The 14,978-nt window shown below is 41.5% G+C and overlaps 1 protein-coding gene across 2 annotated transcripts in view; it reads right to left on the bottom strand.

Moving 5' to 3' along the window:
• SATB2 (SATB homeobox 2) overlaps nt 1–14,978 on the bottom strand; it is a 131,250-nt gene that overhangs the window by 40,877 nt on the left and 75,395 nt on the right. For both annotated transcript variants that reach the window (XM_071562607.1, XM_071562606.1), the window contains exons 7-8: nt 12,149–12,621; nt 301–513 (exon numbers count right to left, since the gene is read on the bottom strand). In XM_071562607.1, the coding sequence (XP_071418708.1) occupies nt 301–513; nt 12,149–12,621 (686 nt within the window). The remainder of the gene's footprint in view (nt 1–300; nt 514–12,148; nt 12,622–14,978) is intronic.

Genomic DNA, 14,978 nt, shown 5'->3' with positions numbered 1-14,978 from the left:
ATAATATATTCTGTAATAGCCATTGAGTAGACACATATCAACAGCCTGTATGTAATGTCCATATGTACTCTTTAAGGCACTAATGTTACATACTCTTTTGCATTTATGGCATTGATTAAAGCCTGAATGATCATCTCAGTGTCTTGCTGCAATCCATTAAATGTCTCTTAACAGCCATCCCAAAACCTTACAAAAGATTTTCCACAACTGATCTGGGTGAGAGGAACAACAGACAGGGAGAGAAACTCCATCCCTGGAGTAATCCACACAATAAACAGGTAATGAGGGAGTGCATCTTACCTGGGGGGTTCTGGAGGAGCTTGGGCTGCTGGCAGCTGAAGATACCATGCTCACATTTGGGTTCATGCTTCTCTCTCTCTCATCCTGATAGATACGATCCCGCTCTGAGTCAGGCAAGTTGAGGAAATTCTGCATTGCCCTTAAGTTTACCAGGAGGGACTGGGAAGCTGTCCTAGGGTCTTCTTCTTTACGCAGGATCTCTGACAACAAGCCCTGTTAAAAAAAAAAAAAAAAAAAGAAAAAAAAAGAGAAAAAAGAAAAAAAAAGAAGCCAGTCATGTGTTGGTGGGTTTCTTTGGATTTTTTAAAAAAATTGTTTAGTGTAACCAGCTGGGTTGCAATACTGGGAACCTGCATCAGAATCTCATGGGCTCTCCCTGAGGGGATATTTTGTAGGAAAATGTTTGTCTTCTGGGGGCTGAGGTTTATTTTGGGACTGTCCTATTCTGGCACCATAATAAGCCAGAGAGATGCTGGATAGGAAGGTAGGTGCACTGGGTAGAAGAAATTGCAGTTATCACCAGGTGTTTGCTGCAAATATTTTAGGAGCTGTTAGAGATATCGCGCTCTCTCTCTCTCTCTTTTTACTTGTAGCTGGGAACACTTGGCAATCCTGTTCATCTTTGACAAATCTGCCAAGGTTGGTAAATTTAGTGTCGACATTTAAACAGTGCAGGAGGTTTATAAAGAAAAATGTTTGGCTGGGGTTTGATATTACAGTCCGTTTGTTTCTGTTTGGACAGTCATTTCTGAAAGGAGAAAAATGGAGCAGTAATAAAATCTTAGAATGTAACTTTAGGGATTTAACCCATTCTTTCATTCCTCATTTTAAAATACCACAAGCTTCACGTTGCAACCAAGAATGAACACCACATTAATCTAGTTTTTACGAAAGCCATTACACGTTTCCAAAAAATAAAGAGTAAAAAATAAAAAAGTTGGAGAGATGAAAATGTCATTAAAAGAGGCTTAAATATAATGATTGGATTAAATTTATGCATAACTGTATGCACTCACCAGTTCCAAAGATTATCTAGAAGTTAAAGGCACAGCACACAAGTCTGGATCAGGGCCTAGAGAAACTACTGGGGACACAGTGTGTGCCACCAGCTTCCCTCAGGCAGCCCGTCATGTCCAACACTTAAAAGGCTATTCTGTCAATATGTTTCCCTGAGCAATCTGACACCCTTCCTGCTTCCCTCCTGTCACAACCCAGAAGCTGTCTGCACCAGTGCTCCCAGGAATGCCGTGTGAAATCCCCGTGGGAGCTGGGAGGGCTCACCTTGACCTAGTGCTGGGAGAGGAGCCGCGTTGGGCAGCCACGTGCCCCAGACACAACTCCACAGTCACTGTTCCTTTACAGCACAACCAAGGCAAGCTGCTCCACAAGTGCAGTCTAGGCTTACTCCTTTCTTGTAAGAAAACATTACAAGAAAACATCCACATACTCAGAGCCCTGTAATACTAGTTTACTTTCTTAGTTTATTTTCTTCCATGTCAGAGAGTCTCCTCCAAAAATTCTTGCTAAAACACTTCCACTGCAGTTGGCCAATGAAACAAATTCCAACATTTTTAGTATACATTGATCTTATTTACCAGGTTTCCTGACAAAACCATCTGATCAGCAAATGATGTATGTGCATCTGCATTTATCTGCTTTCTGCTATTAAACACCTACACTAAAATACACATGTGAAAGCTCCACTTCGGCAGTGTTTACACTAGAAGTGCTCAAAACAAGCTCCACACACAACGTGAAGGTAGGCTGCACACAGCTCCATCTTTTCAGCTCCTCATCTACATTAATCAAGCTAAACCACTCCCAACTACATTTTTCTGCAATTATGAGAGTGGGCATCGTAAGGACTGGAGCTGGGAATGGAACCATGGTGAGCTCCACTCAGAAATGGGATGGGAGAGAGAAGCTGGCTGTTGAAAAAGGTCTGCACTAGGAAAAAGTCTGAAGAAACTGCAGTGCTGGGCTGCCCTTGGTATTCTGTGTGGCTTGACACAACTGCATGTTCATACCTTGGTTCTTCCTCAGGGTTTACCAGCCCTCAGAGAAGACAAGGACATTTTGAAAAGCTTTCTAGCATTTGACAGGCTCATATGCTGGGGGAGATTAACTGAAAAACACAACCTGCATGATTCCCAGATCAATACAGCAAGTCCCTATTAAAATTTTCCCTTAAAGGCAGTGATAAATCCTCCAAGTGTAGTAAATAAACAGAACATGGGCCCCCACCAATTCTCTAAATTCCTATTTCCCTGTTTTTTAAAGGATATATAACCATTTTTTCCTTTTTTTTTTTTAAAGCAAAGCTCAACTTCAAAAATTCATGAGTTTAGGTTGAAAGAAAGGGACCTGAAAGCTACTGGAACTGACTCTAAGAGAGTTTTTTCTCCCTCTTATCTTAGCCTGGCTAAATTTATGGTCCAATTTCAAAAATGGAGAGCAGAAAAATATGTGAAAGCATGCCAGCAATTACTTTTCTGTGCAGTCATTGACTCTGTATGTAAATTAGAGCTCATAGGTACAAGAGGCTTGGTCATGGCACTAAGAGGTATCTCACTGCCTGAGATAACAACTTGTGTGCTTGAAGGCTCTGATTTATCACCAGAAACATCTTATCATGGAGTAGACTCAGTGCCTGTGCCTCCTTCTTCTACGAGGGTCTCATCTTGATCTGCTACAGGGGTGTAGCAACATTTTGCAGTGCTGTATTCAAAACCAGCAGACTGAGCACCACTGGGAGCCTCCTCTCCTGACACAGGCACTTGCTCCATGACAAGGATGTGCTGCTTCCCCCATCACTCTGACAGAGGCAGCCCCTGGCAGGGCTGAGTCCTGCTCCCCATGCCCTGCAGGTAGGAAACCTGGTTGTGAAGAGGGTTTTTCTGCAGCTCCTCTAAGTGCTTTGGCAGCTTAGGAACCATGTAAACAGCAGGAGAGCTAATAAGAAAACTGAGTCACAAGGGAAAAATCTCATGTCCTCCTGCAACTGAAGACAAACAACACCAGTAAACAGCAGCAGCTAGATAGCTGAGTGATAGGGTAGGACGATAAAATAAAGTATCTTGAGAGCAATAACGTTTACAATAATATAATTCTGAGCTACTGAAGTATACACAAACTAACCAGTGAGCAACATTATAAAAAATAAAGTGATATTAAATAATCTGTTCAGCCTTTTTGTCACCTGCAACAAATTAGGCTTTCAATATGCAAAACATCTTCCTTCCAGAAAAACAAATGATCATGATTTCATTTAATTGTAATTTAATGAGGCATAATGTATTTTTTAAAGTGATACACACCAGGTGTGTGGTGAGGAAACTGGCCCAGCCAGACAAACCCTACTGTTTCTATTTTTGAGAAAACCCTAAAGCCAGCCAGAGACTGTTTTCATTTCTGCAAATTATGTTCCTGCTGGAGGGGGTGAGGGAGGGAAACCCACAGCATTCGTACATTTGTTATAAAATTCCATTGGCTAAATTAGCTCATTCTGACTTACATCTTGCATATTAAAAAATAAAAATAAAAAATTGGCAGTTTGCAGAGTAACCAACTCTGCAAATCTAAAAGAAGATCTTCAGGGACTAGAAAGTCTCAATATGATTTTAAATAGCCAAACAGATCTTCTACACTGAGCACAGCTCCCAGGATACATTTTAGGACTTGTAGCTTGATAATATCTTTGCTTTTCCACTCCTCTGCATCATTTTTAAAACGGCTGCTGAAGAGGCAACTGATGAAGTTTAATGTTCATGCAGGCTGTGCTTGCAAACGAGGCATGTGCTCACCCCAAGACAAGGGCTCTGCACCGTCTGGTCTACCCTTGGAACTTGCACCATTTTTAAAATTACACACTGGATCCATAATTGACTTTAAGAAAATAATACCTGTGGTGGAGACAGAAGCACATGTCCAATCAAAATAAAAAAGTCACTGAATCTATTTAAGGTAGGAGTAATTTTGACAGTGTTTTTTTCAAACTAGCTGAAATGTGGTCCCTTCAAGCCAGCAAAGTCACAGTCATAGGGGTTTGCTTTGCATTAATTCTATGAAACACCCATTTGTAAACTTCTTTTATTTTTATTAACTACAATATTTCCAGGACAAACAACTCAAACCTCATTGGCAAAATATCTTTTTTTATGCCAATTCTGAAAGATGATGCAGTGCAGCATAGAGAGAATGTTATTCAAACTGACTCTGACATCCAGTGGACCAACTGATCAGACTTTGACACAAACAAAGGCTTGATCAAAGCCCACGGAAGGTGAATAAAGCCTCTCTGCCCTCCTCCCAAAGGGCTCTTGCTCAGGCCTGGAAAGGGTGTAAATGAGATCTCAGTGGGATAGCAGACTGCACTGCCAGTGACCAAACACAGGACAATTTTGCAACCAGAACTTTTGAAAAGCAACCTGGATGGAGGCGAGGCAGAGGTGCTGGAGTGTAGCCCAGACACCAATGTCCTGGGGACAGAGGAAGATGAGAGCCATTAGGCAGCAGGAGACTCCCAAGCACTGGCCAGGATCTCATACACATCAGGTCCGATTACCTGGACAGGAGCTGTGTTCCCTCTCATACAGACCAAAGCTATCTGACTACAAAAGCAGGCACTGGGGTTAAAGAGGTTTAGAGAACAGGCTATGGACAATCAAAACACTGGCCAAGGCAAAAACTTAAATAAACACAACTAATGCGCTAAACCTCAGTTTTTATGTTCTATATAAGGAGATTATATATATGAAGGACTAAAAAAGCATAAACACTTTCTTCAGACTTTTGGTTTATTTGTGCCTCCCCATACTTCAGCTTTGGCCAAAAACAACAGAGAAAATGCTGAAATACTAGAAATATATTGTCTCTGTAGTACTTAAAATTCCAAGTATTTCCAAGTACTGTACTTGACAGTCTCACTAGAAAAGCTGTTCTGCTTTCCATCAGGGATAGATGCTACTCTGAGCAGGATCAGAAAATGTAGGGTTTTATTCAAATTCAGCTTCCGGATCTTAAAGGTCAGTGATGCCAACCTGTCCCCTCTCAGTACGCAAGGCCTATTTCCAGCATGGGAGACAGCACTCAGGGAACCCCTGGAGGGCTCCCCATTCCTACTGAGCTACACTGTAATCGTACCTTCAGCATACAACAACAAACTTGATTTTGCCTAGCTAAAATGACCACTTATATTTACAGTTGTCTGCTACTTGCAATTGAAAGCTGGAGGCAGCAGGTCAGCCCAGGGAAGCAGAAACACCAACTTCTCATAACCCCTTAGGGAATAAAGTATCTACTGTGTTTTTCTCATATCAAGACAGACTTTTACCACGACATCTCTTTGCCTCTCTACATTTACTCCAGGTCCCACCCTCAGTATTATCTTTGACCTGAACAAGATACATTCAACAATTCTGAAAATACTTAGCCTCTAAGCATACAGCACTCAACAAGAACCTCTGTATGAAGTACTTCAGTAGGCTTATTAGGACTGAAGCTTCTTTTCAAATGCTCACTGCTTTGCTTCCATTCCTTTGCATCTCTTCCTAATTCCAGCTAGGATATGAAGCAGAAGTGCTGGAAGTCTCTCAGAAATTCTTATCCTGGCAATGTGTCCAGTCCAATTTTGCTGAGTAAAATTGCTTTAGATAATCAGTGGAAATTTTTGAGTGGTGAGCCAAACCAAGCACCTTCATATCCACTCTGTCACAGTTTCCATCAGGCAAAACTGTGTCTGTACCCTGTTCCCCAACCAAGTCTTCTGTCTCAATAGTCAAAATGTGCAGGGCCACATTTGGATTGGTTCATATGAACTCAAGAACTTAAAGGACCCTGAGTCATGCCAGGAATGGGAGATCAGCAGTCTCACAGTACCCTTCAGTGTAGCTGAACACATCGCATCAGTCCTTCATTTCAAAGTAATCTCCTAATCTCTGCATTCACTAACTACAGCCAGAGTATGAGCCTTGTTTTTAACCTCATTTAACTAATGCTAAAATACATACATCTCAGGAGAGAGCTGCTTAGGCACAAAGCATTTAGAGGCTGATTTGAATAAAACTTATACAGGGTGCAACAATGACAATTGGATTTTTATTATTAAAAATGAAGTGTTTAAATCCTCAAAGAAAACGGCTTTATTGTATTAGTTTAATAAAGTCTCTTCTTTATTATGGTATCTCTTTTTATGAGGGAAGACAGCATGTGCATGTGGAGCTGAATGTGGATGCATGGGGAAAAGGAGGTAGAGAAAGACCAACCACCTGCAGCCACAGAGTGCCACCATTTATATGGTATGCGTGTTAGACCTTTATATCAAAATATGCTGGAAGATGAGCAAAGACACACACCTCTGGGTATCCTTGCCTTTGCTTCCCAGGCTCAGGACTCCTGTGCAACAGCTGAGCAGGCAACAGCCGACTCCTACAAACACACGTTCTGAAAGCCTGACTCACATGCTATTTAAGATCTTTTCATTCAGCCTATTGAATACAATTAAGTTAATTGAAACTGAAATTTTGGGCAGTGCAAAACCCACTGTTGGAACAAATATCCCATGCACCAAAAATCTGCAATTTATTAAATTAAGCACTTCCCTTACAGACTCCCTTCTTTCCTGTGAGTACAACAGAAAGCTGCTTGTGCCACATTACACCCAAGAATAAAACAAGCAGGCAGCATGAAATACTTTCATGCAATAAGAGAGAGTTCTCTATGAGGGTAAAAAACAACAAAAAATTTCCCCCAAAACTCAAACCAGAGGCCTTGCTAATTGAAAGTCTATGCACAATGGGGCAGACACCATAGCAATGAATGCAGCATGACTGCTTCACTAGATACCAGGCAGAGGATTAAAGTTGCTTGTGTTCCTCTCATGTGAGTTAAAGGGAAAATTATTTGCAAAAGGAATTCTGTCCAGGATTTGGCTCACAAGCAAATAGAGGTGGAAGAGTTAGCTATTTCAACAAACCATATTTCTGATCTTAATGCCTCTTATAGAAGTATTTTCTGAACCCACTTCAGCTTGGGGGAATTTTGCCAAAGAAAGCAGAATTAGACATAAATGAGGAGTCACCACTCACCTCCTTCCTTGACTGCCTCTGTAGCCTTTCTTTGGAGCTTTCTTACCAACTATACTCCTGCTCTGAGAGCCCTCAATCCTTCTAGAGGTGACCAGTGACACCTTTGCATGCCACAGAAGTGTTATTTCCCTCTTCCTCACTGCAGAAACCTGGATCTGCCTGCAGTTGCAGTAGAAGTTCAGGCCCCATCCAACATCAATCCTGTATTTCCCTGTGCCTCAATTCACTCCTGCAGCCAAGAAGCAACCAAATCCCTTGAACAGGGAGGATCAGTTTAGTTTATTTCTTTACAAATTTCACTGCATCTGAGGCTGGTGGAGTTTCCTCCACCTTGGGCTGCTACTTCCTTTAATCCAAAGAGATGTGTTTGGCACCAGCTAACCCGGCAGGAGCTGAGTTGAGCTGAGTAAGCGTCACTTTCCCATCTGTGGGCTGGGAAGCCAATGTTCTCACAGGGAGCTACTGAGGGCAGGAGGAAGGGAGCCGTAGTTTTCAGGATGCAAGTTACAAGCAGCCTGAACATAACACAGTGTTTCTACCCAGACCTCTTTGTATCTAGCACCACAATGGTACCATTTAAAAAGCCTCTGGTTCAGCCATATTTCCAGTTTCAGAGGCTGTTCAGTAAAACAAGCACTGGCCACTCGCCCAAACATTTTACCTCTTTTGGCTATTATGTCAAAACACTGGCAAAAAAGGATGCTTTTAAAAAAGAGAGAGATATAAACAGAAATACTTCTTCAGTCTACAGGGTTTGTACTGGGCTCTCCTGAGGTATGAAGCAGTTCACTGATCCAGTGATCTGACTGCAACTCCATGAGCCTGCAGCAAAGAGGGATCCTGAGCAAGTGGTCAGAGGAAGAAGAGTATGTTAATTTTCCTTTTACAGAACAGGATTCAAATGACCTACTTTCCAGCTTGGATTTTGAAAAGCATAGATCACTTCAGCACCTCCAGATTTGCTAAAAAGCCTTCTAGAAAAGGTAAATATGAGACAGCATTTTCATGCATTTCCTTTAAAATAGTCCTCTTAGTCCTACTTTTTCTGTAACCACTACTACCTACACATTTATCGAAACATTACAACATGCAATAAGGAGATTCTGGTTCTTAAAACCTTTTGGTTGCAATCTGAATGCTGTAGGAGACATTATAGGGAGATAATACAAGGACTCTGCCCTGAGGACAGCCAAAATCCATGTGTGTATTCTCCTCCAGGAAAAAGTCCACATCCTTGGTAACAGGTTTGGCCACCAGTCCCCTTGTCCTGCCTCCCACTTCACAGTATCTTGGCTGGCCAAGGCAAAGGGAGCTCATACTTTTAGAAGCCACTAGTCACCTAGATCTTATCTTGATGTAAAGATGCCGCATGCTTCAGCCAGGTGGGCAGTTTTGGGGAACTCCAGCCTGCACTGGAGCAGTACTGCGCTGTACTGACAGGCCCTTTGACTTTACTGCACCAATGAGGGACGTCGGTCTCGTCTGCACATTAAAATTTTCTCACTCCCTGCAGCCTGTATACTGCAGGCATTCCCTTCACTCAAGAGCTTTGACTGCTTTTAAAAATATGCACAGGACAATTTCAAGTGCAAGGCACATCTACTCTGCCTCTGACAGTTGTATGTTGCCTGTTTATTTGTAGTATTAATCAAACTTAATTACACAAGCAAGAAACTGAACCTTCTGCCCCAGTAATACTGCTCCATGCCTTAGCCATGGCAAGCTCTCTCCATGCTACAGGAGCAGGGAAGGCTGCAGAGAGCATAAGAGGGCGTCATTCCAACAGGTACCATTCTTATCATTGCTGAACAGGTTGTAGGCAACATCATCTTAGACAAACACGGTAGTGTGAACCACCATTTTAAGTATTTTGAAGGTTGTGTAGGAACCTCTTACTCGTTGGAAAATGTCATTAAAACCACTTTCAATAATTACATTGTCTCCATGGATGCTCTTCCAGCCATCTCATGTGCTGAATAAATAGGCATTTTGATTCCACATTGGCATGAGGCAAAATTATGACACTGACTCTCTAAAGATAAAATGAGACGGGGCAGAGGCTAGTCCTGGGCACTTACTAAAAATCAGGCATACAGATTTTGAGGGTTCTTCATATCCAGTTTCAAATAAATAGAAAAACCTCTTTGGAACTTCCTATTTGAAAAAAATCCTTTTCATGGCTAACACAGTCTGGGCCAGCTCCTCGCCAAGCACCCCATTCAGCTCTCCTGTGTGCACAACAGTTACTAAACTGCTTGTGCTCAGTCCTAATCTCAAAGTGGGACCTCAGTGTCACAGGAAATGCACAGAACTTGTTACAGAACCTGAAGTGCTTTGTTTCCATGTGTGCAGACAACACAGCCACAGGTAAAAGCAAATACGTGGTCTTCAGTTATGTATTTTCAATTTCAAGAGGAAGATTGGGATGTTTCACAAACCACAGAATTGCATCTCTCCCTCTTCTGACCCTTCTCACATTCTCCTTCCCACACACACATGCATACATACAAGTGTCAACCATTTGTTCCGATGGATTTAGCCTAGTTTGGATCAAAGCTTCCTCTACTTCATTTAACAGAGTTTCTCAGATGGAAGGTCTCAGGGGAGAAATAATGTTAGTAAGAGGGGGCTTTTCAGCATTGAGTATGTAGGTCACTGGACTTTAAAATAAATTAGAGAATAGTTTATCTATTAAACAAGCCTCACAGTACATATTTCATGAAGCTATACTTAATTATAGCCTAATGTGCACCACAGAGCTACCATGAAGAGAAATTAAGCAGTGGGCCATAATGCAGTGATTAATACAATTATTAGCTGGCTGGCGTACAGCATCTATTATTTGGTGCCATCATGAGAAACAACAGACCTTCAGTTCCTAATGCTGGCACCTCTGTGAAAGGCAATAAACCCAAACATTTCCAGAGGGAAACACACACCTCTCTGCACCTCAGAGACAGCAGGGAGGATGCAGGAAGGTGAGAGTAGACTTGAACTTCCACTTCAAGTGCCTTTTAAAGAGTTTGCTTCTCCACCATAAATGCATGGGAATATCCCACACACTGTACTGTGCAGTGCAACACTGTCTGAGCACCTCTTCTTAATACCCTAAAGAGTTTCTGACATGAGGGGAGCTTGTTTTGAGTTAAATTAAATTTGAGTTGAATTAAAAGCTGAGGACAAGGAAACACAAGCTTGTATCTACACTCTTTTGCTGCAGTGATGGTTCCTAGGGACATGATGCACTGTATTAAGATCACTGGTCTTCTGTATTAAGGCCCAGTAGACTAATGAAACACAGTTGTGAGATGAGCAAATCTTTTTTGGATGCTGTAAGACTTCCCTGTTATGGAATCAGTGTCATGAACTGTATAGTACATCATATTACCTATTAGGGAGGTAATTGCTTTCATGTTGGGGAATGAGCTCTTGATTTCACAGCAGACTTGGGCATTGCCAACCCAGTTCTCCCAGTCTGGCTAAAGAAGAGCTTCATGTTCAGTGACAGCAGCGAAACCCTCACTGGCAAGGTTACTGCTGACCTCTCACTCAGGTTCAGAATATGTCATTCTGTCAATACCATCTACCTTGATTATACAAGGCTTTATATTCAACGGGTTATGATCCCAGAGGGATGAAAAGCTTTTCCAAATTAAAAGCACCATTTTAAAGAGGAAATACTCATACATTCCTATATAGTTTTCATTTGATATCCTCAAGGCTAACCCCAGAACTCAAAGTCATGTTGATTGGAAGTGAATGTTTTTTCTGAGTGCAGCCATCTTATGAATTTAATGGAAGAAGTAATAAAATGTGCTCCATACTTTAATTAGTTCCCTCATAACATGGCACTTCCAAAATGGCAGTGCCAAAGAAAATCATTAATCTAGCAGAACAGACAAAGGCACTGTATGGGGCAAGGGACAGACCTCCAATAGACCCCCACACACGCTTTTTTATTCTTGCTGGTAAATCTTACCTCAAAGAACAACTCCAAATAAAAAAAAGGAATTGGTACCAATATTAAATATTAAGACACTTTCAATTTCTTAAGTCTTGCTACAGAGTATCACAACTGAGAGATCATAACATTGTATGCCTTGAACAGCAGCAGGATAAATGTAAATGATCTCTCTTTCCAAGCACAGGTTCACCCTGGGTACTCCAGGTGCCAGGCTTAAGCTGATGCTCATTTCAACATCTGCATCTCACCAGACAAGTGAGAAAACTTGTGTCAGATGTATGAAAGCAAAGACAACCTGCTCAAAATGGCAGACACCTTTCCCAGCAGTCAGTCTTTAGGCCTATGCACACTTGCCTTACACACTTCTTGTGGGAGCAGCCTCTGGCACTGGTTGTGGCACCACTCGTACCACAGGAAGGAACTGGGGAGTAACAGAAGCCCAAAGACACCTTTGACTCTCACAGTCTCTTGTTCCCTGTTCCTGGTCATCAGGCAGGGGCAGATGTGGAAGTTTATAATCACAGAGAGGAACTCAGGGAAGAACTCTCACAAGCGGAATGACTGCCAGAGAACAAAGCTCAGGTAATGGCATAGGAGTGGCCAAATGCAAATAAACAGCTGTTCCAGGAAGAAACAGCCTTGTTTGATACAGACAAACAGACTGGGGGAGAAAAAGCAGAGTGGTTTGACCTGTTTCTGTGACACAACCCCTGCCTTGATCTGAACCAACCATACAGCCCCACAAGAGCCACAATTTTGCCCCTTCAGTACTTCTTGGTTATAGAATAGAAATTGATACCTGTGTGCGGTTGAATGCTACTCTTGCAAAGACAGCTTGAGACACACTGGCTCTCTTCAGCTCATCTCTGACTTGCTGGTAAATATCTGGAGAGACTTCCACCGATGAATTTGATGGCTCTGGTTTGACAGCTCTAGGGATGGGCGGATGATTCAAGAACTGCTGGTTGATAGCCTGTGGGTGCTGGTGAGCCAACAGCCGGCTGACAGCAATCTGTTGGTTTATCAGATGGGCCATTGCTATCTGCTGCCTCACCAGTTGCGGACTGAGCTGAGGAGACAGGAGCCCAGGGTTTATCATTGTTTGCATCGTTGGCACTTGGTTTCGGATTGGAGTACTGTGGTGAATTTGGCCATGAGGAGACTGTTCGTTAGTTTTTCCCAAAGTTGCCAGCTGGTTGATATTTGGTAAGTGCATGGGACGTTGACCAAGAACACAATAGTCTGAAAGGTTTTCTCTTTCCACTCTTTCCACTGTTAAAAGAGAAAAATTAGCTTGCTGTCATTTCAGTTTGCACTTAGGGCAAGGATTATTGCAGGTGACAGTACACAATAGCACCTGCTTTACTCTGTAAGTCTACACTTGCATAGATACTTCACAGAAACAGAAGTAAAAGCAACATAAAGTAAAAGCAACAGCATTAATTAACATTGTTTTGGACTTCTCAGTCTTCATCCACTACTCAGGAAGACTCCCTATAAGCCAGTAGCTGGTATCCTCTCCAGCCTCACTTCCTAAAGAAACAAGCTTGGACACTTCCACTCATACTGTCACCTAACATTTGAATCTGTCACAGCAAATTGAGTAACTTTTAAAAGTGGTCAATATTTCAGAATCACTGGCATCTAGGAAAGGAACACAAATTAGTATCCACTCTCACAAATGCCAGGAAAGCAGGCCATTCCCTGCGCAGCTCATGGAACACAGCCTCTCATCAGAAACGCTGCAACTATTATCTTTTCTAACATAAACTCTATGTTGCATTTTGTGTGAATAAAGCTCTCTGGTAACCCCAGTTCACTCAGGTGCACTACAGCAGACTCATGTTTGGTTGGGTGAAAGCATATTACAAACCCCTGCAATTCACACATGAGCAGTATCTAAAGCAATGGTTCCTACAGCCAAAGCCTCCCTGCTGAGTCTGTCCAGAAACCTCTGCATGAATGCCTACTTTAAAGAAAGCAGTTTCGCTCTCTTTAAAACAACCAAGACCTGTGATCCCCAAGTGACACCATGTTACAATAAATGAGACAGTACACACAAAATGTATATACTGTAAGTTCATATACCAACACATATTGTCCCTGTTAAATATCTTATGTCCACAATCTCACAGTAGTACCTTTTCATGCAACTGCAAAACTAAAGGCACATATTACAAAACCAAATTTATGTTAAAAGTACTATTTGAAACAGGAAATTAAGGTTATAAAGTACATAAATATAACTCCTACTTGGATAATTTTAAGTCATCAGAAGTAACTTTACAGTAGGTTGCAGATTCCATGAGTCTCACTACATGCAATTCGATAGGCACTTATATATTTATGTGATATAAAAGTGTTTAGGGACACGTATCATACAACTAGAAAACTACTACCTCATTCCTGTGCTGCTCTCAGCAAATAACAAAGTAGGATTTATTTCATAAATGTCATAATACTAGTATGACTTGTGTAAATAATAACTGTACCAGGCTTTGAACTCTTTTAAAAAACTTAATCTATGTAAATCTTTCATGCTTTATGCAGTTAATACTGAAAACGACAGTTTACTGATGACTTGCTTTGTTTCCTTCTAAATAGAGAGATAGCTCTTTTCACCATCCAGAGTTAATCTGAGACAGAGAGGGAGTCATGCCCTGAACACACACAAACACACAGTTACTATCTTTAGAACTGTCACTCTGGAACATCACAAGTACTGAATTTTACAACTAGATGAATTTATATCCAGGATTTCCTTGTAAGAAATTTTAATTCACTCTTCCCATTCTTTTAAAGGAAAACCCTGTAACATCTTTACTCTTCCATAAACTAATTGTTTTTAAAAAACTTCTAAAATAAAAATTAATTTCTAAGAAAACTATTAATTCAATTTTTCCACAAAAGTCAATGTTTCAAGCTGACTGAATTTCAAAATAAGTGCTTACTTGTGCGGTATATTTCAACTATGAAATGCAATGCAATACATGTGATACACAAACACTATTGTCAGCAAATGACCATTTTGCTGTGTTACTCACAGGCTGTCCGATATATAATGCAGTATTTCAGTTTGCGGAAAATGTTGAAAATCCCTATTCAAAAGCTGCTCATTATGTTCAGTAGGTGTCCCTGAAATCACGTACCGAAAGCTCTATACTTCTAGTCTCTGGCTTTAGGAACAGACATAAACTCAATGTGAAGTATGAAATACAAGCAGTGCTAATTCCAGGGATCGTTGTCAACCCAGCCTCAATACAGAGATGTCATGTGTGGGCAGGGGAGTGGGGAAGAGGGCTTGCAGCCCCAGACCATATTCTGTGACACAGACAATTCAGAGCACATGCAGCCACGCTAACTATGGCCTCCTTAGCCTCTCTGCTGTAAGCCTGCACCTGAGTAATGCCACTAAATACACACAGTCACCAGCAAAACCAAATGCAATTATTCCAAAGGTGCCGAGCTACTTGGCAGGTGTAAGTAAAATAAAGATGTTCCTTGGTGTGCATGAAATACTTGGAGCATTCTGCTGCATCATTTACACCCCTAAAAATCTAAAGTCCCTCCAATAAAACTTTCAGAAGAGCTGAAATAAATTCTGAGCTATTTGTAGTTTAAGAAGCACA

The sequence above is a fragment of the Pithys albifrons genome, chromosome 8, assembly GCF_047495875.1.
Source record: "Pithys albifrons albifrons isolate INPA30051 chromosome 8, PitAlb_v1, whole genome shotgun sequence".
NCBI classification, from domain to species: domain Eukaryota; kingdom Metazoa; phylum Chordata; class Aves; order Passeriformes; family Thamnophilidae; genus Pithys; species Pithys albifrons.
The sequence above is the reverse complement of the archived record's forward strand: the minus strand, read 5'-3'. Positions and strand labels throughout refer to the sequence as shown.